This window comes from Chiloscyllium punctatum, chromosome 22 (assembly GCF_047496795.1).
Source record: "Chiloscyllium punctatum isolate Juve2018m chromosome 22, sChiPun1.3, whole genome shotgun sequence".
Lineage (NCBI taxonomy): Eukaryota > Metazoa > Chordata > Chondrichthyes > Orectolobiformes > Hemiscylliidae > Chiloscyllium > Chiloscyllium punctatum.
Genome location: NC_092760.1, coordinates 37,090,342 through 37,113,009, shown reverse-complemented (window position 1 = coordinate 37,113,009; position 22,668 = coordinate 37,090,342). Strand labels below are relative to the sequence as shown.

The window sequence follows — 22,668 nt, the reverse complement described above, 5'->3', positions numbered from 1 at the left end:
CTATTCTTTCTTTGTCCTGCTTGGAACTGGGATAATTGTAGCCTCAGCAGGGTGTTTACTCTCTTAAGTGTTCTTTGGGAGGTCTCCTATGACCACTTATGGGTGGGAAGACCCTAACTGGGGTGGAAGTGGGAACACACTAGGATTCCACTTCCAAGCCTACCACGTCCAAGACCAAATGGTTTCAATTTTAGCTTTAGGCTTTGGTGTTAACAGGGATTTATTTCCCCTCTTTCTGATGCCATTTTCATAGAATTTATGTGATGCAAAAGGAGGCTGTTGAGCCCATGTTGTCTAATCAGCTATCTGTACAAGCATTATAACCTGATGCCATTTTCCTGCCTTTTCCTGATAACCCTGAAAATTGTTTCAATTCATATAATCATTCTGTGCCCTCTGCAATGCCTCAATTGAACCTGTCTCCACCACTCTTCCAGTCAGTGCACTCCAGACCCTAACTACTCACTGTGTGAGTATTTGCTTATTTTGAAAAAAAATGACTGTGCTCTTTTATTCTCGATCCTTTCATGAGCGGGAGCAACTTTCACCCTGTTTATTCTGTCCTGCCCCCTCATGATTTTGAAAACTTCTGTCAAATCTCCTCCTTGCTAAGGAAATCATCATTGAGGTTGTGTGCCTTTGTATGAAATATCTTTCACATTCCTATCAACAAATTATCTTAATTGACTCTCTCTGTTACCTCTTCAAAAAAAAATCTCCAGTAAGTTAGTCAAACATGTTTATCCCTGAAGAAATCTGTGTGGCTACTAATTCTATTCTGGATAATTGTTTCAACACGTTTCTCCAGCACTGAAGTTAAATTGACTGTTCTGTAATTGTCATTAAACCTTTGTTGAACACCGAATCATAGAATCCCAATAGAGTAGAAGTGGTCCATTCGACCCATCGAATCCACACTAACTCTCCAAAGACCGTCCCATCCCACCTCTGAAACCCTGCACATCCCATCACGAATCCACCTAGCCTGCACATCCCTGGAAACTATGGGTAATTTAGCATGACAAATCCATCTAAACTGCACATCTTTGAACTGTGGGAGGAAACTAGAGCACCCGGAGGAAAACCATATAGATACAGGGAGAATATGCAAACTCCACACTTATCAGTTGCCGAGGATGGAATTGAGCCCAGGTCCTTGGTGCTGTGAGGCAGCAGTGCTAACCCCCGAACCGTGTGCTGTTCTGCACTTGTGTTACATGTTTGTAGCACAGAACCCACACTCCAACCTTTCAAATAAACACAGACGTGGAAAGGAGGGATGTGAGCATGCAGTTCATATACTCAGTAAATCTCTGTTACAGCATAAGAAACCTGACTAGTTCAGTAGGACCATCCAGGTGGTGGAAGGAATTTCTGCCTGTCCATCTCCTTCCTTTTCTTGTGCCTTGCAATCTTGTACTTGCCTGAGTGTTTGGTTGACTTGAGTTGCCAGTGGATTCTGAATCAATTATTACCTTGTGCCTGTCATTTTTATTTTCTCAGATATTGATGAGTGCCTGTCTAACCCATGCTCTCATCATTGTGTTAACACTGAGGGAAGCTTTTACTGCACGTGCCCTGAAGGATTTCACTTAAACATGAACAACACCTGCACAGGTAAGCAGGAAAACAGTGACGAGAGAGACAATGCAGACAATGTTAGAGTAAAGGGAATATGGACAGGAGTTAAGGCAATGATAACGATTTGCAGTGTTATGCTTTGGAACTCCAATGTGTTGCTGTACATCTATTTCACATCCACCAAGGATTGTTTTTTATTCATTCTTTTACATGTATATGTGTGTGTATATAAATATATATTTTGTTTATATATAAATATAAAGAACATTTTGAAATATACCCACACCTATTTCTTAATCCACGTTTCTTCTGATTGACTTAGGGGACAGAGTCAGCAATTCCCTAGTGCATTGACACAATGACTGTTCTTCAGTCTATACCTATGGTAGACTGCCCTTCCTGGCTGTGTTCCATCAGTTTTTGTATTTTCATGATCTATTCTCTCATGTTGACAGCTCAAGATAGTTTCTGTAACCAGCTTGAATCCACTTCCAAACCAAATCTAGTTTTGTAAACCTATCATTATGAAGTGTGTGGCATGCATGTCATTAACCAAAAACCCTAATTTTATTGTAAACTTCATTAAAAGCCATCTGGAGTGCCTGGTACATTTTAAATGCTTCTAGATGGTAAGATCATTTGCTAGATTAATGCATAGAGGATAAAACAATTAACTAGATTTATTTACAAGTTAACCAGACAGAATTTATATGATATGCTGAGGCAACAAACTGCTAAAAATGTTGGCATAATTTTAACCCCTATAAAGTCTGGTGGGTTTGTAATGGGTGGGAGGTCAAAATGCAAAAAAATTGAAATGTGCTGCCAAATCACCCAGTTTTGGTTTTAGCTGGAGATGGGGAAGGCCAGCAGCAAATCTGGAAGCAGGCTTCCACAAGGCAGTGCTTGTTAAGTTTTCGTTTTGATGTTCTTTCGCCCAGATACTTCAACAATCTGCTTTGTCTTTGTTGCAGCCTGGAACCTTCTGGAGTTGAAACAATTGATTTTCAGTTTAAATAGAAAGGGTCACATTCTGCAGATTGATTCGCACTAAGTTGTAATATGTTATTTTCCAGAAAATGTGCCCGATTTGGCTCCAGCGATGAAGTCTCTGAAGCAGCCTCTACCAGCCGCGATCTTTGCCACGCCCTGGAAGCCACTGACATCCTGTTGGCACAATGGGACCTTGCATCAGGACAGTGCCACCTGGATAGTGTCTGAGTGTGTGAAGTGTACTTGCCAGGTAAGGAGATGCAGGTGTTTACTGTTGTGTTCTCCAGAGCTCTGGTATTCCCACCTTCCTTTTCAAGTTCACCCATTTCCCGAACGTATCATTGAGGAGTTTCTTTAAATTAAAGAGAAGTCTTTGTACAATATATTCCAATAACCCAAGTAATTACTAATAGACAGATGAAGATCTTCAGACAGGCTGGTCCCCAGCTGTGTCACCATGCTTCTCACTAGTGGCATATTAACATTTCTCCCTAAACCAACCAAATTAAATCAGATTATTTGGTTATTATCAAAAACGTAGTTCATGGGAGCTTCCTGTGTTCAATAAGGCTAATGTGATTTCTACTGTACAATTATGGCTACACTTTGAAGGAATGTAAATGGCTGTAAAATGATTTGGAACAATCTGAGGTTACTATGCATGTTTGCATTTTCCCATTTTCCCTTATTTCCCTCTTCCCTTTATTCTCTCTTAATTCGATCAGGTAGTAGATCACAATGGAACTGATTGTTGTTTTTTTTTAACCTTTGGTTTTCTTCCTGTTTGTATTTATCAGCTGGGAGCAGTCTCATGTACCACATGCCCCACACTACCTTGTAGCAAGGTAGAGCTGGTGCCAGGGCTTTGCTGCCCAATTTGCAAGTGTAAGTATCTTCCTGCAGCCGAAGGTAAGGTGTTAGATTAGTGCCATGAATGCTTCAGCAATCACTCTCCTTTTAGTACTTCTCCTAAAATATTTGAACCTAATGGAGTGCTACATCATGGGCACCATGTACCCCTTGATATGTTGCTTGACGGGTATTTATTTCATGCAGGGGACATCACAACCTTCCAATCTGAAGCCAAGAATACAGACAGCAGAGAGTTTAAATTATTGGATGAAAAATCAGGATGACTCCTTTCTGGGCATCCTATTAGGTTTTCCGATATCTGCTGTGCACAGGCATCTATCCGGGTGCAAACCAGGAACATCTCTCCTTAGGTGCCTCTGCACTTGTGTGCTTTGCAACAGAGGTCACTGCCTAGCAATCTGGAACATGAACTCTGACTGGTTTTTCCCTCCTAAGCTCAGAGTTGCTGAAATCAATTGTAACAGCCAAATTGCTGCCTTGTCTGAATAAGGTGAAGGGGAGGAACCTGAGGCCAGGAAATTGGAAATTGTGGAACTGACACAAAGTATTGCAAATGTAAGTGGGAAGAGGCTGTATTAGAGGAGAAAATATACAATCAAAATAGGATAGGGGAAGTTCAGTGGGGCAGGAGCAGTCTGAAATGATATGTTTGCCAAGGCAGTCCTGTATATAGCTTGAGGAGGAATGTAGAAGGTGCTCCACAAGGTTATAGGTTTTTGAGTTGAGAGGAGATCTCTAGAGGATGTGGGATCTGTGAGCAATCAGGAAGCATGATAGTCAGTGGTGGGGTCCGAGTCTCTGGGAAGATAGCAAGTCGTGCCTGAGATTTGGCGCTCAGCTTCTGCAAGTTAGATGTTGGGATATCAGATGATGACTGCAGCACCCTTGCTGACATGTTTGATAGCAAAATCAGGGTTATATCTCCGAGCAAATCCAGAGAGAAAAATGTGTGTGGGGAGGAGGGAGATTGAGGTGACCAACATCATGTTGATTGTTACTGATGAAGAGATCAAGTGGAGGTAAGGCCTGGGGAAGGGGTCCAGTTGGAGGGAGAGTATTGGAGATGGGTGAAAGGATCTTTGGAACAGGGAGAGGATACCCCATTTTACAGCATCGTAGCCAATGTTTATCCCTGAACTAGCACCATTGAAGGTATTTGTTTGGCTAACTTATTTCAGTGCTCTGGACTTTGCTCAACACAAACGGAGTTTCCCTATATATTAACAATTATTAATTAGCTTATTATGAAATACTTTTAGGATACAGAATCCTATGGATGGTGAAAGATGCTACATAAGTTTATAAGGTTTTTTAACCTTAGCTGAGAATGTAAACACAAAGCAGCTTTTGCTTGTGGTGTGTCCCATTAACACATGAGAATAATTAATGAACAATATTTTGAATTGTTGGCACATTAGCCTTTAGTTTGTTGGTGTATTTTTGCAATGTTGACATTTCTTAGATTTTGTTCTCAAAGAAAAATAACAATGGATTCTTGATCAGTAGGTGGGGGGGCATCATGGATTATGGGGGAGTAAGAAACATTGGATCAGCCATGAACCTATTGAATGGTAGAACAGACTCAATGGGTTGACCAAGCCTACTCCTGTTTCTATTTCATATGGCCTTATGGTAATGTCACTGGGCAAGTAATCCAGAGCTCCATGCTAACGTTCTGTCGACATGGGTTCAGATCCCACTATGGCAGAGGGTGAAATTTGATTTCCATAAAATCTGGCACTAAAAGAAAAGCTGGCCTAATGACAATCCTCTCATCATTACTGGGTTGCAAAAAAAAACCTTTCCTGGTGAAGGAAATCTGTTGTCCTTACCTGGTCTGGCCGACATGTATCTCTAGATTCACAGCAATGTGGTTGACTGTTAACTTTCCTCTGAAATAGGAATGTACATTAATAGTTGGCTCAGCCAGCATCATTCACATCCCATGTAAGAATAAAAGAAAATTAAGGTTGAGTGTACTGTTATTTGTAACTATTCTGGAAAAGGTGGTTACATTTCCCTCTGTTTGGTTAGCCAGTTTGCTAGTATTAAATAAAAGTCATATCTACTGATATGTACACACACAGACACACACAATCACAAGTTAATTCAAAGGCATACCCACACGTAATGGTGTAAGTACTTGAGTGGTGTACTGGTATACAATACAGTAAATGTGTGTTCTAATCTGGGGAGCCAGTTGATGAAGGATAGCATAAGCCTTAATATTTACTTAGTCTTGTATTTATTTGCAGAGTGAAATGTTATACCTTCTAACTCAATCATCCCACAGTTTCAACAAGTGTCACTTAAAAAAAAACTTTTAAAATAACAATAAAAGGGAGATTTAAACAATCCTTGGATAAGCACATGGATGATGATGGGATAGTGTAGGGGGATGAGCTTAGATTAGTTCACACGTCAGTGCAACATTGAGGGCTGAAGGGCCTGTTCTGCGCTGTATTATTCTATGTTCTAAAAGAAGTAAAGATCCAAATCAAACCAAATTGTACATTAACAACCATGACAAACATACTAACAAAAACCAAAAGCTCAAGACAAATTAATAATTTAAATTAAACTGACATTGTGGCTGGAGATAATACACTCTGCAATGCTCACTGGTCATGGAAGGCTTCAAGCTTGCTCATGTACACCATGTGCTTCCTTTCCAAGGATAGCCATGCAGACATAACCACAGAAGAGAGGCAGGCATTGCTGTATAACAACCCTCTTCATTGCCTGAATCTGGACCTGTTATGATTACATTGGCCAGGCTCAGGAGGAGATCCTTGAAGAGATCCTCTGATCTATCAACCCACCCAACTCCAGTTGGGACTGAAGTGCAATGGGTCATTAAGTAACAGCCCTCTATAAAAATTGAAAGGGGCTGTGATCTTGTGCATCAATGTATACTTGACAGAGTGACTCCTCAAGACCTCTGAAAACACAAGCACCCAAGTTAGTTTTAATCAACCTGTTCGAACATGTTATAACATGCATTGAGGGCAAGTGGGACTTGAAGCTGGACCTCCTGGCTCAAAGGTAGGAACACTACCACTGCACCACAAGAGCTCTCAAGATAAATATTTTATAATTGACCTATGTAGAGATATTATTACTCACCTCTGGAACAGGTGGGACTCGAATCTGGGTGACCTGGCTCAGAGTCATGGACACTACCACTGCACCAGAACAGCGCTTAATATATCTGCCCAAAGCCATTTTTTTAGTCAACGTGTTCAGAGAAATGTTATTACATACCCCAGAAGAAGGTGGGACTTGAATTCTGATCTCTAGGCTCAGAAGTAGGAACATCACCACTGCATCACGAGAACCCTTGATATGCAGCAAGTAAACCTGTACTTTCCTGTCAGCGTACAGAAAAAGATTGCCTGTGAACTGAGGCTCAATATTTTTTTAAAAAAGCAATCTGTTTTGTAACAATTCTCTTGTACAAATTTAGTTAATGCTGAAATCCTTGAAAGACCAAGTTTTTGTGATAGTTATTGGAAAGCGTCAGATTTTACTCATAGTTTGAAAAACTGGTGTCCGTATTATAATTGCAGAGTTGTTGCATGCTGTTGAGGAACAAAGTGAAGCAATGACTGTTTAACAAAGCCCATGAAGGATAAGTTCCTGAACACGGGAAAGGCAATCATACTGTGCCAATCTGCAACAAAAAAGAGCAAATTCATCATTTACAGAGGAATATGCTCACTGAGTATATGCTGAAAAGCATTTGCTAAAGCATTGCATTAGTGAAGGAAAAACCAGGCAGCAGTGGTAGTTCAGAAAGGCAAGTTGGTTTTAGACCTGGACAAAGTGCAGAACTGTTCATGATTAGAGAGACTTGTAGGACACTGCGTTCATTGTACTAACCACTTCATTTATTTTAAATGGAGTTTAAATCAAGTTTGACCAGAAGGATATGATTATGGCTGAGGTTTCCTGAGAATTTTATCAGTTTAATAGTAAACATCGATAATAAGTCCCTGAACGTACTTACAGCGGAAAGTGTTGGTTTAGATTATGAGTTGGCCTGAGATAAGAATTCACACTGTCACTTCATTGAGTTATCTGCAACTGGAAGCAGTCAGAAATCTTTCACTAAAGCACAATTTGACATCTGAAAACTGTGGCTACAAAAACAAGTCAGAGGTTGGGAATTCTGCCACAACTTCAGTCTCTGAAAGTCTGTCCACCATCTAAAAAGCAAAATTCAGGAATGTGACTTGCTTGGCTGAATTCGGCACCAACGACGTTCAAGAAACACAACACTATCCAGGACAAAGCAACACTCACTCCCTTCGTGGTTGATGTGTTGTGCCAGCAATTTGTATCATCCACAAGATGTACTGCAGCAACTCACCAAGCTTCCTTCACCATCACTTTCTGAACCCATTACTCCAGCCATCCAGAAGGACAAGGGCAGAAGATGCACTGTCCAAATCTTGCACTGTCCTGCCTTGGACGTTTATCACTGTCCCTCCATTATTGCTCTGACAAAATCCTGAAACTCTTCCCAATGGCTTAACACAAGGATTGCAATGATTTTGAGAGGTGCCTCACCACCACCTTCTGAAGGACATTTAAGGACAGGGGGACCAAATTGCCAGAAATGCCCACATTCAATGATTATATCAATGGATATTGAATGGATATTGAAGGGCTTTTGCCCAAAACGTCGATTCTCCTGTTGCTTGGATGCTGCCTGACCTGCTGCGCTTTTCCAGCAACACATTTTCAGCTCTGATCTCCAGCATCTGCAGTCCTCACTTTCTCCCTGAGCCATCATTTATGGCAAGATTTTAATAAAAATCTCAGATCTGCAATCGTATTAATTTTAGAGCAGCATCAAAAATAGCTTTGCAGAAATGACATGATACTCTGTACATGAAGAGTAGACAATTTGGATGACGTGTCAACCAAAAGGCAAAGGTCATTTTATTTTGGAGAAAGAGTCTTATCATTACTCTTAAGAGGAAATTCATTATAATCAGTGAAAATGTTTTGTACTTTTGAATTTGTGTTAAAGACTTATGAAAACTTAAGAAGAATTAAATATGATTAGATTACTTACATGTGGAAACAGGCCCTTCGGCCCAACAGTCCACTCCGACCTTCCGAAGATCGACACACCCAGAATCATTCTCCTAGATTTACCCCTACACCTAACACTATGGGCAATTTAGCACGGCCAGTTCACCTGATCTGCACATCTTTGGATTGTGGGAGGAAACCAGAGCATCCAGAGGAAACCCACGTAGACACGGGGAGAATGTGCAAACTCCACACAGACAGTCACCCGAGGCAGGAATTGAGCCCAGGTCTCTGGCGCTGTAAGGCAGCAGTGCTGACCACTGTGCCACTCGCAAAGAAATTCTGCAGTTTATTTCCAAGATATATGGAAGGCTGAAGACATATTGGTGACAATGGACTCAAGTGGTCACTAAGCGGCTGTTACTCCCTTATCTTTATGTAGATCTGAGTGTTGACATATGGAAAGGTATTTAAGGAAAATATTCGAACATCAGGAATCAGTAGGTTGAAAGAGTTGGTAAGATTGTTCAGTCTTCACAAAATAGAAACAACTAGAATATCTTTCATGGATTTGTCAACTGTGTACAAAGAAAGAGAATTTCAGTAATGATCAGAGTGGCTTATCACAGTTGACACAAGAGGCCAGGCTGGTTCAGAACTAACAATGGAGTTAATTCACTTCACCCAATAATTACCATGAGCTGAAAGATAGTAATTTATCATTGCATCATATTTAAGCACCCAACTGATCAGCTGAGAGCAGCTAAAAGGACAATTATATGTTGCAACAGATAGAATGTAATATTCACTCAGAGTTAGCAAAAGCACAACTTCACTGCATTCTCACATGGATGAGGGAGAGGATGAGATAATGGCCTAGTGGTATGATCATTAGACTATTATTCCAGAGACCTAGGTAATGTCCTGGGGACCTGGGTTCAACTCCTGCCATGGCAGATGGTGGAATTTGAATTCAACATCAAATCAGGAATTAAGGTCGTGAAATAATTGTTGGAAAAAATAATCTGGTTCACTAATGCCCTTTTCAGAATGGAAACGGCCATCTTTGCCTGGTCTAGCCGACATGTGAATTACAGATGGGCAATAAGTGGTGGCCTAGCCAGCAGTACCCTCATCCTGTGAATGAATAGAAAAATAATTTATATTTTGCAACAGATAGAATGTAATGTTCATTCGCTGATTTAGTAACAGCACAAGTTCTCTGTACTCTCCCATGGATTATAAAAGGAAAAAAAAATGAATGTTCAAAACTTATATTACAAAAATAATGCTGTACGGATGTTATGAAATGACCGTAAAGCATAGGTGCAAAAGTAAGCCATTTGGTCCATTGAGTCTACTCTGCCATTCAATGATAAATTGGCTGATCTGAGAATCTGCACCTCCACTTCCCTGTCTAGAACACAGATTCTAGCACAGTTTTTCTCTCTCTCGTGCTTTCTGTCTGTCTCTCTCTCCCCGCCTCTCCTTCTTTCTGTTCTCTCTCCCTTCTCTCTATCCTCTCTCTCTCTCTTCCTTTTCTGTCTCCCTCTCTTCCTTTTCTGTCTCCCTCTCTCTCTCCCTTCACTCTCCGTCTGTCTGACTCTCTCTCTCTTTCCCCCCTTCTCTGTCTGTCTGTCTCTCTCTTCCTTCTCTCTATCCTCTCTCTCTTTTTCTTCCTTCTCTGTCTCTCTCTCTCTTCCCCCCTTCTCTGTTTCTCTTTCTCTCTCTCTTCCTTCACACATTCTCTCTCTCTCTCTCTCTCTCTCTCTCCCGCCCCCCCCCCTTCTCTCTCTCTCTGTCTCCCTATTTCTCTCTCCCTTCTTTGTCTGTTTGTCTCTTGGTCCCTTCGCTGTCTCTCTCTCTCTCTCTCTCTCTCTCTTTCCCTTCTCTTTCTCTGTGTTTGGCTACAGCATCAAATTTCAACCCTTACAGCCTTTCATGTAGGGTGACATTTCCATTAGAGTTTGCAATGGTCCAGGATGTGCAGGATTGACTGAGTTAGCAATTTTTTCGATATGAAACCTGATTTCTTTATATGCTGTCTTGTAATTGCTCATGTCTATCAAGACTTGAGGACACTGTCTGACACATATTTGGTTTTCCAGATCTTTGAGGTCTGTTTTAGCAGCCTTTTTAATAACTCTGTTTTGCCATTTCTTGTTAACACTGGCATGCCCGTTCCCACCCCTCCCACTTCTTGCCTCAAAGAGATGATAAAACTTGGGTAAAAGTCTGCCCACTGTGTGTCAATAAGGGATGTATTAGACTAAATGAGCAGGCTGCTGGAAACTCTAACCTACGTCAGAGGTATTACTTGAATTTGTAAGAAAAACTCATTTAAGGCATCAAACCACTAAATAAAATATTTCCTTTCCCTGTGGGAGGTGTTCTCTTGATCATCTCCCTCAGGAAATTATAAGTGCCAAGTTGAATTCATTAGAATAAATTAACTACTTGGATGAATAGACATTACCTGCTTCATTTTTGAATGTACTGAGCAAAATCATTTTGCTTTGACTTCCTAGCCTGCCTTTACAATGGAAGTGTCCATACACATAACAGCTCATGGATTTCAGTGTCCCAGCCCTGTTTGACATGCTTCTGTCAGGTAAGAATTAGTGCTACAAGTTACAGACATCTAAATCCAAAGTCTCTCTAAATCTGTGATATATCAGCTAACTGAGTATCACTGCCCTCAACTCTATTTATTATTCATAGATCAGCACATTATTCCTTTGTTGTCTGTTATCTGGTGACCTGGATGGAACTTTGTTTGTTGCTAATACAATAATATCACCATTAAGAAGCATACTCAGGTGCTGTGCCAATGACGTTGGTGAGATAACTTAAGAAAGACACAGCAATCCACTGATCATTTGAAAAGAACAGAAGTGAACAAAATTGTAGTGAGGAATGCACTTTCTGTAAAAGAGATTAATGCAAATGTGTTTCTGTTAGTTCAGAAAATCCTAGCTACCATATACAAGTCTCATCATTATCAAAAATAATGACATACAACAGAGAGGGGTTTTGACAGTTAGACCACGTAAATCTTGTTCTGAACAAAGTAGTTGTTACTTTAAACGAGTTGCTTGGAATAACTGACGACAATTTGGACAGCATGCACTTCTCATCATCTGGAAAAGGGAGTTAGTTAGAGCAGAGGTTGGAAAATGGGAGGGATTATGGGCAACTTTCCACTATGTTTTTGGAACATCTAGTCTGTTCCAAATGGACAAGTCTGCTATCGTCAAACAACAGAATTCACAAGATACCAGGTTATAGTTCAAGAGGTTTGTTTGAAATCGAAAGTTCAAACACATACAACTTAATAATCATTATAGACAATAGTCAAGCTCTAAATTTATCTTTCCATCATGCACTGGGAGAAGGCCATAAGAAATGGGAGCAAGAGTAGGACATTCAGCCCCTTGAGCCTACTCTGTCATTCAATAAGATTATGGATGATCCAACATAAGACACATTGCGTGGCCAGCATCACGCTGCTCCTCAAGATATAGCCCTTCTCCTCAGTGACTGGGGTCCCCTTCCTCAAGAAATGCATTACCATCCATTCTGCACAATCAACTAGTCAGAAGCATGGATGTTAACACGTACTGATCTATTACCCACCCAGTGAAAAGAGGCAATCAGATGGCTCCTATTCCTTCCTCCACAATAGAAGTTATGTTTGTCATTTTCAGCTGGTGGGCAGAGAACATTGCCTGAATGATCAAGGTCTAGCAGCTCTTTCAGTGTAATAACTACTCTTTACAAAGTCACATTTACATCATGTAACCAAGACATTATGTTACTTTTCTCAAATTTAAAATTTTCAAGAAACTTTTCACATCAGAGGGGGTGTAGTGAAAATCAAAAGGAATGATGTCAAGTGTAAACACAGAGAACCATACGGTGAGGCAATGGCCTAGTGGTATTGTTGCTAGACTTTTAATCCAGAAATTCCGCTAATGTTGAGGGGCATGGGTTGTATAATTTGAATTCAATAAAAAGAATCTGGAATTAAGGGTCTAATAATGACCATGAAACCAACTGAGTGTCGGGAAAAAAAATCATCTGGTTCACTGATGTCCTTTGGGGAGCGAAACTTATCTGATCTGGACTATGTGAAACTCGAGACCCATAACACTGTGATTGTTAACTGCCCTCTGGGTTATTAGGGATGGGCAATAAATGCTGACCAAAGAGTATAATATGGGAATGGGAGTGGGGATGGAGGTGATAGGTCAGAGAGGAGGTTGGGGGAAGGTAGCAATACCTCTGACCTATCACCTCCATCCCCACCCCCATTCACCTATTGTACTCTTTGCTACCTTCTCCCCAGCCTCACCGTCTTCCCCCACCCCCATTTATCTCTCCACTCTGCAGGCTTCCTGCCTCTATTCCCGATGAAGGGATTTTGCCCGAAACGTCGATTTCCCTGCTCCTCGGATGCTGCCTGACCTGCTGTGCTATTCCAGCACCACTCTGATCTAAACTCTGGTTTCCAGCATCTGCAGTCCTCACTTTTGCCTAGGGAAGACAATAGGTAAAAACAATGACTGCAGATGCTGGAAACCAGATTCTGGATTAGTGGTGCTGGAAGAGCACAGCAGTTCAGGCAGCATCCGAGCAGCAGTACTGCTCCTTGGATGCTGCCTGAACTGCTGTGCTCTTCCAGCAACACTAATCCAGAAGAGGGAAGACAATAGACCAAGGAATTAATTAGGAAGTGAAAGAACCAATGAAAGTAAAAAAACTCATGTGATCTAATTAGGATCAGATTTTTTTTCCTAAATTTTTAACAACTGGTTGGATTGTGTTATATTAGTTCTGATCACTATAATGTAAAGAAAGTGTGAATTATCCTTCATGATCTGAAATTATTCCCCATGCTCTTGACCTTTCAGGAAGGGCAGGTATTTTGCCAACCTATTGTCTGTGAATCTTCTTGTAGCCATCAGGTCCGTGAGGAAGGACAGTGCTGTGGAACATGTGACAGTGAGTATTATATACTATTCCAAAGAAATCTCACTGGGTTAGTAAGATTCAACCGATACATTCGATGCAGTATTTACAGAAAGTAGGCCAGTTTACACTAATGTCAGGAATAATCTGGTAAGACTATGTAAGTCATTTTGTTGATGAATTTTCATGCTCCAGTGTCAGTGAAATGGAAACCCTTTCATTTTAGGTACCAGTGTCATTATTAAACAACCCTTGGTCAGTAGTAAGGCAAACTAAACTTAATGTGTCTAGCCAAGTATTCCATGGTTTGATTTGGATAACAGATGAAACATTGCTAAATGTTGTGGCAAAATATCTTCATGGAAACCCCAGCAAAATTCTCTAAAGGACAAGCAGAGATTTTTCTGTTTCAAACGAAGGTGATTAAATTTGTTCCAGTGAGTGATTTGCTGTTAAGTTCTTGGGATGTGTGTGGGGGAAAGGCAGATGCTTATTCCCATTCCATGTCAGCCAGTTGATGTGATGGTGGTGGTTAGCCGTTGTGGTGACAGTGTTCCGACTCAGCACAGGATGGAAAGTTCCAGAATTGGGACTTGATGAAGGAACAGTGATTAGTGTCAAAGTCAGGGCAATGAGTAGTGTAACTTGGTAGGGATTTTGGATGTAGTGATGTTCCCACAATGCTATTTCTCTTACTATGCTCAGTTTTAGCAATTGCAACGGAGTGATGAAGTAGATTTGAGAATTTTGAATCTTGTAGAACATGTGAACTGCAACCACAATGGATTTGAAGTGGATTTAAAATAGAAAAATTCCCTCCTCACTAATTCCAAAGTGAATCTTGGCTAGAATGTTCTGCACCAAGCCAGGCCTCTTTGTTTGATCTGGTACATAAGATACAAATTATCCCAACTTGTTTGTTGCAGTGAATGGGAGACAAATGGTGGTTTATTAAGCACGGAAGTGCAATAGCCTGACCAATGTAGGAGCACTTTGTGCATTAATTCCTACTATTGTGACTGATATCTCTAACCAGATTGATCCTGGAAACAGACTAATATGGAGATTTCTCACATTGTCCCAGCAGGAAATCGGAACTCTGTGGATGATCAGTGATTTCCATCAGTTGCGTACAAGATCACAATATCATCATTGAATCCCTACAATGTGGAAACAGGTCATTTGGCCCAACAAGTCCACACCAACCCTACGAACAGCAATCCACCCAGACCCATTCCCTTACCCAATTATTCTACATTTACCCCTGACTAATGCATCTAACCTCGACATCCATGAAAACTATGACGTAATTTAGAACGGCCAGTTCATGTAACCTGCACATCTTTGGACTGCAGGAGCAAGAGGAGCTCTAGTTGCTGACTGTTATGTTCTGCAACAGATTGTTTAACCCCATTTTGTCCTAATGTCAGTCTTATTACTTAATGCTGCTTAAATCCAGAACCTTCCTGTTATTTGACTTTCCTGAATTAATTGAAAAATTAAATAAATCTAGTAGATTTTGCTGTAAAATTCCGTCCAATGGGATGGTCATCAGATGATGCAGCTTATTCAGAGATTACCCAGGCAACCCTAGAGTGGACATGTGTTTCTCAGGGTTGTGCTGAAATATATTGCTTTTATAACCAAAGCCTGATCCTTCCTATATATTTGGCTGGTGATATGTGACATTATTTTTGTTCTACCATTCCAATGAACATTCTTTTTTGATATTTCAGAATGTCTCTATGAAGGCATGGTTGTGAACCATGAGGATGTATTCTCTCCCACCAGTGACAATTGTACCCTTTGTGTCTGTATTGTAAGTAGGATTTCCTGTTTGTAATAGCCTGTAAGTATGTAACAATAGTGGCAATGTGCCTGACTAAGATTAGCAAATCCATATTAATACAAAATGAGTGATGGCTTAAAGCACCACAGAAGCTCAAGAAGTTTTCTAGGTTTAGGACTACCTACAATATCTGGCTGTATTTGGAAGAGAGGCAAAGCATGAAAGTACTATTTCTCTAACGTCTTTTTACATTTGTTATACAGTTCAAAGCATCTTAGTCAATTAATGGCCTTATACATTGTATGTAGATGGGTGTGGTAATCTAAATTCCAGATAGCAAAATCCCACCAAACACAAATGATGGGTGACCACTTAATTAATGTTTGGTAAATACAAAACACTATGGATGGCAAGAAAAATTGCATAGAAACAGGAAGTGTTGGTTATACTCAGCAGGTCTGGTGACGTCGAGAAACATAGTTAAAGTTTCAGAATCCATCTTTGGTATGCTGGCTAACATACCCAGAGGACTCCCTGCTATTCTTCAAATTTAGATTTATATTTTATTTCTCACATGTACTCAAGTACTGAAGTACAGTGAAAAGTGCCTAATGTTGCCACACATGGCACCATTTTAGGTACAAAAAGCTCAGGTACTAATTATGGGTTAGAAGAACCAAAGTTTAAAAGTTAAGCATTACCGTCATAGAATAAGTAGAAAAATAAAGAAATAATAACCATTAAAACCTTTCTTAAAATAAACTAGAAAAATAAAGATATAAAGTTAAAATTTCCATAATCTTTGATGAGTACCTATGTAACAGTATAAACAATACATAAAAAGCACTTCCCTATTCAATAAACGGCTAATAATGATCAGAGCTAAACCTTTTCATTAAGCTCACAAAGGGTTTATTGTTGCTCTGTAATTGGTTCAATTGATTTGCCTGCTAAACTAACTCTTAGGTTAGTGATTCCTTTTTCATTTACACCAACTACCTTCTGAGTTCTTGTACAGCAACTTGTACAAGCGTTGCATTTCAGCACGCATTTCTTTTGACCACACTTCCTTCATTCTACCTATATTTTTATGTCCAGCATTCACTGTCTTTTGCACTATCACTAACTCTTTAATGTTTGAATCCCTGCATCTCCAGTACTTTGGTGAACGTCTTCCATTTAAACCATCACATGGTCTCTCCCTGCAGCTCCAATCCTTCATTGTACCTGTCCCACAATGGTCAATTTTTCAATGGAACACTAAGTCTTCAATCCCTCTGCATATCTGTTTCCAGTCTTCCAGTGCATCTCTTCGTCCTTCGCTTCCTGCTAAATCCTTCCCTCTCATACAGACCAACCCTGAATAAATATCCTTTCTGAGAGTTAGTTTCCTCAAATTAAAATGTAAAATGCTAATTGTAGGTGAGTATGAAATTCATGTTAAAAAAAACACTTTAGCGCTGGCAGATTTCCAAGCTTGAGGCAAAAGAAAATCTGTATATATAAGTGCTTTGATTTAAATTTATTTATAGTTAAAAACATTTCATGTAGATACAGGGGTCAAAATAATTTCTTTATTGAGTGGTCTTCATGAGATGTTATTTTTGAGGGCTACTTTCTGATTTTTGGGGCTATATTTTCATTCTCATTAACTCCTTCCTTAGTTGATGCAGGAATAATAACTTATGTACCGTATATACTCTGGTAAGAGTCAATCTCATGTAAAAGTCGACTCCCTATTTTTGGCCAATAACCTGGAATTTTTCAAATATTTCGTGTAAAACTTTACCCTAGTTCTTCACAGGAAACAGATCAACATTTATGAGTCAATGTGCCGGCTGTCATGTTCCGCTCCAGCTTTCCAGTCTGCCGGTTGTGCTGCTTCACTCCCGTCTTCCAGTCCACTGACTGGTGTGCTCCAAACCGGGTTTCCAGAATTACCACAATTTGTTTTTTTTTCCGCCCTTTATTCATTTAGAAATCAATTGGGCTTCTGCTAATGATACGGTATGATTTTTGACGGGTATGAATTTCAGCCCCTCAAAAGTAGTATCCGTGTAATAGTCGACTCCATAAATTTAACCTTAAAAAGTAGTCAAAAAATTTGACTATTACTCGAGTATACAGTATACAGTGTATGGTATACCAGTATTTGTATTGTTCTTTTTTAGAGTTTCTTCTTTAGATTGATAAACGAATATATTACTAAACCTTTTAAATTGGAATCCAAACATAAGAATATTTTTTGTTAATTTATAATAAATAAATCTCCCATGCTCCATATCTTTTTATGCTTTTTCCAAAATGTGAAATGCATGCTTTACATAAAAAAATGCAACCTTAATGCTGATTTTACAGGTATCATTATTTCAGTAACCAGGAAAAATGAGGATATGGCGCCAATCCAATCATTTGTGAGTGAGTTGACACTGAGCCTGGTGTCTATTCTGTTCCTGACCCCCACAAGCTGACACTCTGGCCTGGCTGTCATTGATACACTCTCTTCTGAATAGCCCATTGTTCCAGGCTGCTTTAACTCTGCTGTACAGTGGCTCAAAGATCAACCAGATTAACTCCCTTAACTCATCGAATTATAGTTCGTTCCCTCCCTCCCACTCCTCCTTAGACTCTGTCTCTGGAAGAGCATCAAGATTATGAGAGAGGGTACTTGTGGGTGTGGAGCTGGAGCAGCAAAGTTAAAAACAGCATGTAATTGGAGGAGCAGCTCTGCACAGCTTCTGCCTCTAATCTGTACAAACATGACTTTTCTCATATAGGTTACAGACATGAGCAAATTTTTTGCATGCATTTTGGTGTTTTTCAAAAACGAATTAGCTCATTATTCTTAGTATTTTAAGCATTATGCAGATAGAAAATAATATTACGATTGAGCGATCGAGTTCCCAAATGTGATCCTTTCGTAATAGTACCACATAGATGCCTTCATTGAAAGAAGCAAGTTCACGTTGCTGTGGCCTTTTTGGTGTTTGGTCACTTTTTAGCAACAGCAGAAGAGTCTCCTTCTTGTTTCACTTTTCAACTGGTAATCTCGAGGTGGGTTTCTTTAAACAGTGTCGAGGTAAAGTTAGGCAAGGGACCTCCTTGCAATTGTCCAACTCAGTTGCAAATCTACGTTTCAGCAGCCCAACAGGTCATTGGGGTAGCTCAAAGAAATGTCAAGGACAATTTGCACATAGCAAAATGCTTAATTTGAATCTTGACCTGTCTTTCGTAGCTTTTGACTGGGGACACTATAACCAGTCAATTCTCTTTATTTCTTCCAGTCTGGGAATGTGAAGTGCATTACCCCTGAATGCCCTCCAGTCACATGTGAGAAACCCATCCTCCTGGATTGTTGTCCTACTTGCCCAGGTTAGTATATCCTCTGGGAACAACTGTGCACCAGAGCTTCCAAAATTGATCTTGGATTGGTGCATTCAGAAGAATTCGTCTTCACTTCAAGAAGTTACATCTCTATATATTTCGGCTGTATAATTCCCCACAGAGAATTGGCTTAGTTGATAAAACCTCAAGCTGGCCAAACTCCAGCTATTCGGTTTGTAGGAAATGTCATGTGATGCTGCTGCTCCTTTAACAAGGTTATGTTGTTTTTTTCAAAAGGAGTCGTAAAGGCAGGGGTTCCGATATGTCTGGACAAATCTACTTGAGACAGCTTTTATCTCTTTCGTTGAAAACACTTGTACAATGAAAGGGGAGTGGCTAGTTCTCCTAGTTGAGGTTTTGGTTTAGTTTTAGCAAGCAGTCAGTTTGGAGCTGACGGTTAAAGAAAACTGCTGGGAGAGGCAAAGGTTCCCGGATTAAACAGGGTTTTCTGGTAGACTCTCTCTCTCTGACATCACTCCTGTAAGACCCTGTGTTTGATTTTATCTTTTTTTTTGCCAAGGGGCTGTTGCGAGTATTTGGAACAGCATGAGTAAATTGTGATAGAGTCGTTTGGGTTTTCAGATAAGATAAGATTCTCTTTTGTCTGTGTGTCAACAAATCCTGTTTTGTTTAAAACCTGGTGGTGGGGCCAGCTGCATTGCTCCTGCAATATCTACTCTACACCTGCTTAAAACAACTAACAAAGTTAGGGTCTGGGCAACCTTTTTAAAATGTTTTGCGGGGCATGGTCTTTAACAGTCTAAAACTAGAAAGTGTTATATTTTCTCACAATGAACTATATCCACTTTGCCTCTTCCTACCTTTAGTTGAGAACTGCTCCTATCAAGTCTGTGCTTAGAATTCTGATCATTATGTGTCTTTCCTTAAACATGCCAACAGTCTTTGCCATTACTATTGTTAGTGCTACGAGAATACATTCCAAATTCTTATTTTGTTGCAGATGTAAAGTTCCTCCTGAATTCCGTCTTGAATTTCTTCACTTTTTTAACTGAGCAGCTGTATGTTCGAAGAGACCTTGTCTTTTGACACTTCAGTGTAACTTGATCTAGGGCAAGTCTTACAACATGTGTTACTCTGGGAACAATTTTAAAATAGTGACCAAAAAATTGTGATTACTTGTAATTTTGATTCACGGCGTTGTTGCAAATACAGAATCTGTGCATGTGTTGTCTTTAACCTACAGAAAAATGAGACCTGAGTAAGTGTTAAAAAATGTCTGGTTAAATTAGTTAATGTCCCTCTGTAGTCATTGTTGTCATTTCTGTTTTCCTCAGCTGAGTGTATTGACCAAGGCATAGTATATCCCCATGGCACAGAATTCACAAGACCTGGTGTTGACTGCATCACTTGTGTATGTTTGGTAAGTTTTGAATGTCCTGAATGCTGAGTTATCTGGAGTTGCTAGGTCACACAGCAATATTCCAAAAATATCCAATCTCCCAGCTGGAAAGCTCAAGCATTTTTAATGCTATCTCCATTTGATCTCTATCGGCAAAAGTATTTTTGAATAGCTTTACTCCTTCCTGTGCTGTAGTCAAGATGAGCTCAGTTGATTGCATGGTTGGTTTGTGATACAAAGTGATGTGAACTCCATGAATTCACTTCCTGTGCTTCCTGTACTGTTTGAGGTCATCATGTAACATTCTATCTTCTCAAACTCACCCCTCACCTGAGGTTGGTGACCCTCAGGTTAAATACACCACCAGCGCACGCTCTCTCTTTCTTTCTCTCTCTGATGAGAGATGGGAGACTGTGGCCATTTTGTGTTTGGATTTGTGAGTTTCCTTAAGCTGCTGTTTTTGTAGTGAAGAAGTCTCTAAATATTGGTTCAGAAATAGCTACTGAATTGCATAGGTAGTTAGAGCATTCAATGTTTTCGTGCATCCAGTTGGCTATAACTCATGGTCGTTTCAAAGCAGTCTCCGAGAACACAGTATTCTCAAGACATGGGCTACCAGCCTCAAGTCAAAATCCAGAGTGTTTAAATTATTGTGTTCATCTGATCCATTCTGGTCAGATGTACAAAGTATTTCTTAAATGTTGAGAGGTTAGAAAGTGTAGGTGTGTAAAGAGACTTGGGTGTCCTTGTCACTATCTACCATCCTCACTATCTCCAATGCCCTTGTCAGTAAGTCATAGAAAGCTAACATATTGATGCAGCAAATTATTCAGAAGGCAAATGGAATGATAGCCTTTATTGCAAGAGGATTAAGTGCAGGAGCAGAGAAGCTTTGCTTCAATTATAGAGGAGCTTGGTTAAACTGCACCTGGAGTACTGTGTGCACTTTTAGTATCCTTATCTGAAGACAGGTGTATTGCCAGTGAGTGAGAAGGTGTGATAAAGTTTACCAATCTTGATCCTTGGATGACAGGACCTTGCTATGAAGAGTGATTAGGTAAATTGGGCCTGCCGTCCCTAGAATTTTGAAGAATGAGAAGTAAGCTCATTGAAACCTAAAAATACTTCGAGGGATAGGCAGGGTACAGTTACAATACTGGGTAAACCCCTCTGCTAATTTAAACTACCAACACAGATAAAGATTCACCCCTTCCTGTAATCTATTAAAATTCAAGAGGCAAAGAACTATCCCAAAAGTCACTATTTAAAGTAAAAATTGTCAACTTTTTAAAAAGTCTAACAGAGAATATTAACTAACAATTATTTACAACTCCTTTCTCTTAAACCTATCTTTTACCTCCCCCTCTACAATGCTAGTCCAATTTTTAAAAAATCCAGATTACAACTTACAGCAAAACAATCACCTTTCAAAACCAGTGAGTTTTGCTAAGTTTCCTCTGTAGATTTTCTCTCCAGGTCAGTTTTGATGATTCTTTCTGTGCAATCTCCTTCTCCAGACAGGTACCTCTCAGAGAGCTCTTACAAGCAGCCTACATCTGTTGGTCTTTTGGCAGTTCTCTTTGTCACTCTGGCTAACTGTTCAAAGCGTCTGATATTTATAGCCCAAAACATCGGATCGTTCCATTGGTTCAAACTTGATTGGGGTTTGGTATCCTGGGGCATAATTTAAACTAGTTGACTGAATTTGAACTTGTTTTTGTCTTATGGCAATCCAGCTACTCTAGCTGTTTCAACCAAATGTTACATTGTTAACTTGTTCTGGACTCTCTGCTTCTCTAAGTCCTTGCTAGCTTTTCAACTGTCTTAAAGTTACAGTACACCTTCATAACAGGAGAAAGTGAGGACTGCAGATGCTGGAGATCAGAGCTTAAAAATATGTTGCTGGAAAAGTGCAGCAGGTCAGGCAGCATCAAAGGAGAAGGAGAATCGACGTTTCAGGCATAAGCCCTTCTTCAGGAATGAGGAGGGTGTGCTAAGCAGGCTAAGATAAAAGGTAGGGAGGAGGGACTTGGGGGAGGGATGTTGGGAATGCGATAGGTGGAAGGAGGTTAAGATGAGGGTGATAGGCTGGAGAGGGGGTGGGGGCGGAGAGGTCGGGAAGAAGATTGCAGGTCAAGAAGGTGGTGCTGAGTCTGAGGGCTGGGACTGAGAAAAGGTGGGGGGAGGGGAAATGAGGAATCTGGAGAAATCCGCATTCTTCCGCCTAGGAACCCTCCAGCCACAGGGGATGAATGCGGATTTCTCCAGCTTCCTCATTTCCCCTCCCCCCCCCATTTTCTCAGTCCCAGCCCTCAGACTCAGCGCCAGCCTTCTTGACCTGCAATCTTCTTCCCGACCTCTCTGCCCCCACCCCCTCTCCGGCCTATCACCCTCACATTAACCTCCTTCCACCTATCACATTCCCAACGCCCCTCCTCCCTACCTTTTATCTTAGCCTGCTTGGCACTCCTTCCTCATTCCTGAAGAAGGGCTTATGCCCGAAACTTCGATTCTCCTGCTCCTTTGATGCTGCCTGACCTGCTGCGCTTTTCCAGCAACACATTTTTAAACCTTCATAACAGTACATGTTTCCCTTGTTAGGGAGTCTAGGACCAGGGGCAGCACTTAAAAACAAGGTGGCTGCCATTTAAGCCTGAGGTCAGGGTTAACCCAG

The 22,668-nt window shown here is 40.4% G+C and overlaps 1 protein-coding gene across 7 annotated transcripts in view; it reads left to right on the top strand.

Annotated features, from left to right (window-relative positions):
• The window catches only part of LOC140493514 (kielin/chordin-like protein), a 328,873-nt gene that overhangs the window by 256,335 nt on the left and 49,870 nt on the right, over positions 1 to 22,668 (top strand). For all 7 annotated transcript variants that reach the window (XR_011963701.1, XM_072592025.1, XM_072592028.1 and 4 more), the window contains 8 exons: positions 1,504 to 1,617; positions 2,658 to 2,824; positions 3,372 to 3,459; positions 11,019 to 11,101; positions 13,404 to 13,494; positions 15,198 to 15,280; positions 18,535 to 18,622; positions 19,930 to 20,015. Coding sequence is in view for 6 of the 7 variants with exons in the window: in XM_072592025.1 (XP_072448126.1) it covers positions 1,504 to 1,617; positions 2,658 to 2,824; positions 3,372 to 3,459; positions 11,019 to 11,101; positions 13,404 to 13,494; positions 15,198 to 15,280; positions 18,535 to 18,622; positions 19,930 to 20,015 (800 nt within the window). In the remaining variant the exon portion in view is untranslated. The remainder of the gene's footprint in view (positions 1 to 1,503; positions 1,618 to 2,657; positions 2,825 to 3,371; positions 3,460 to 11,018; positions 11,102 to 13,403; positions 13,495 to 15,197; positions 15,281 to 18,534; positions 18,623 to 19,929; positions 20,016 to 22,668) is intronic.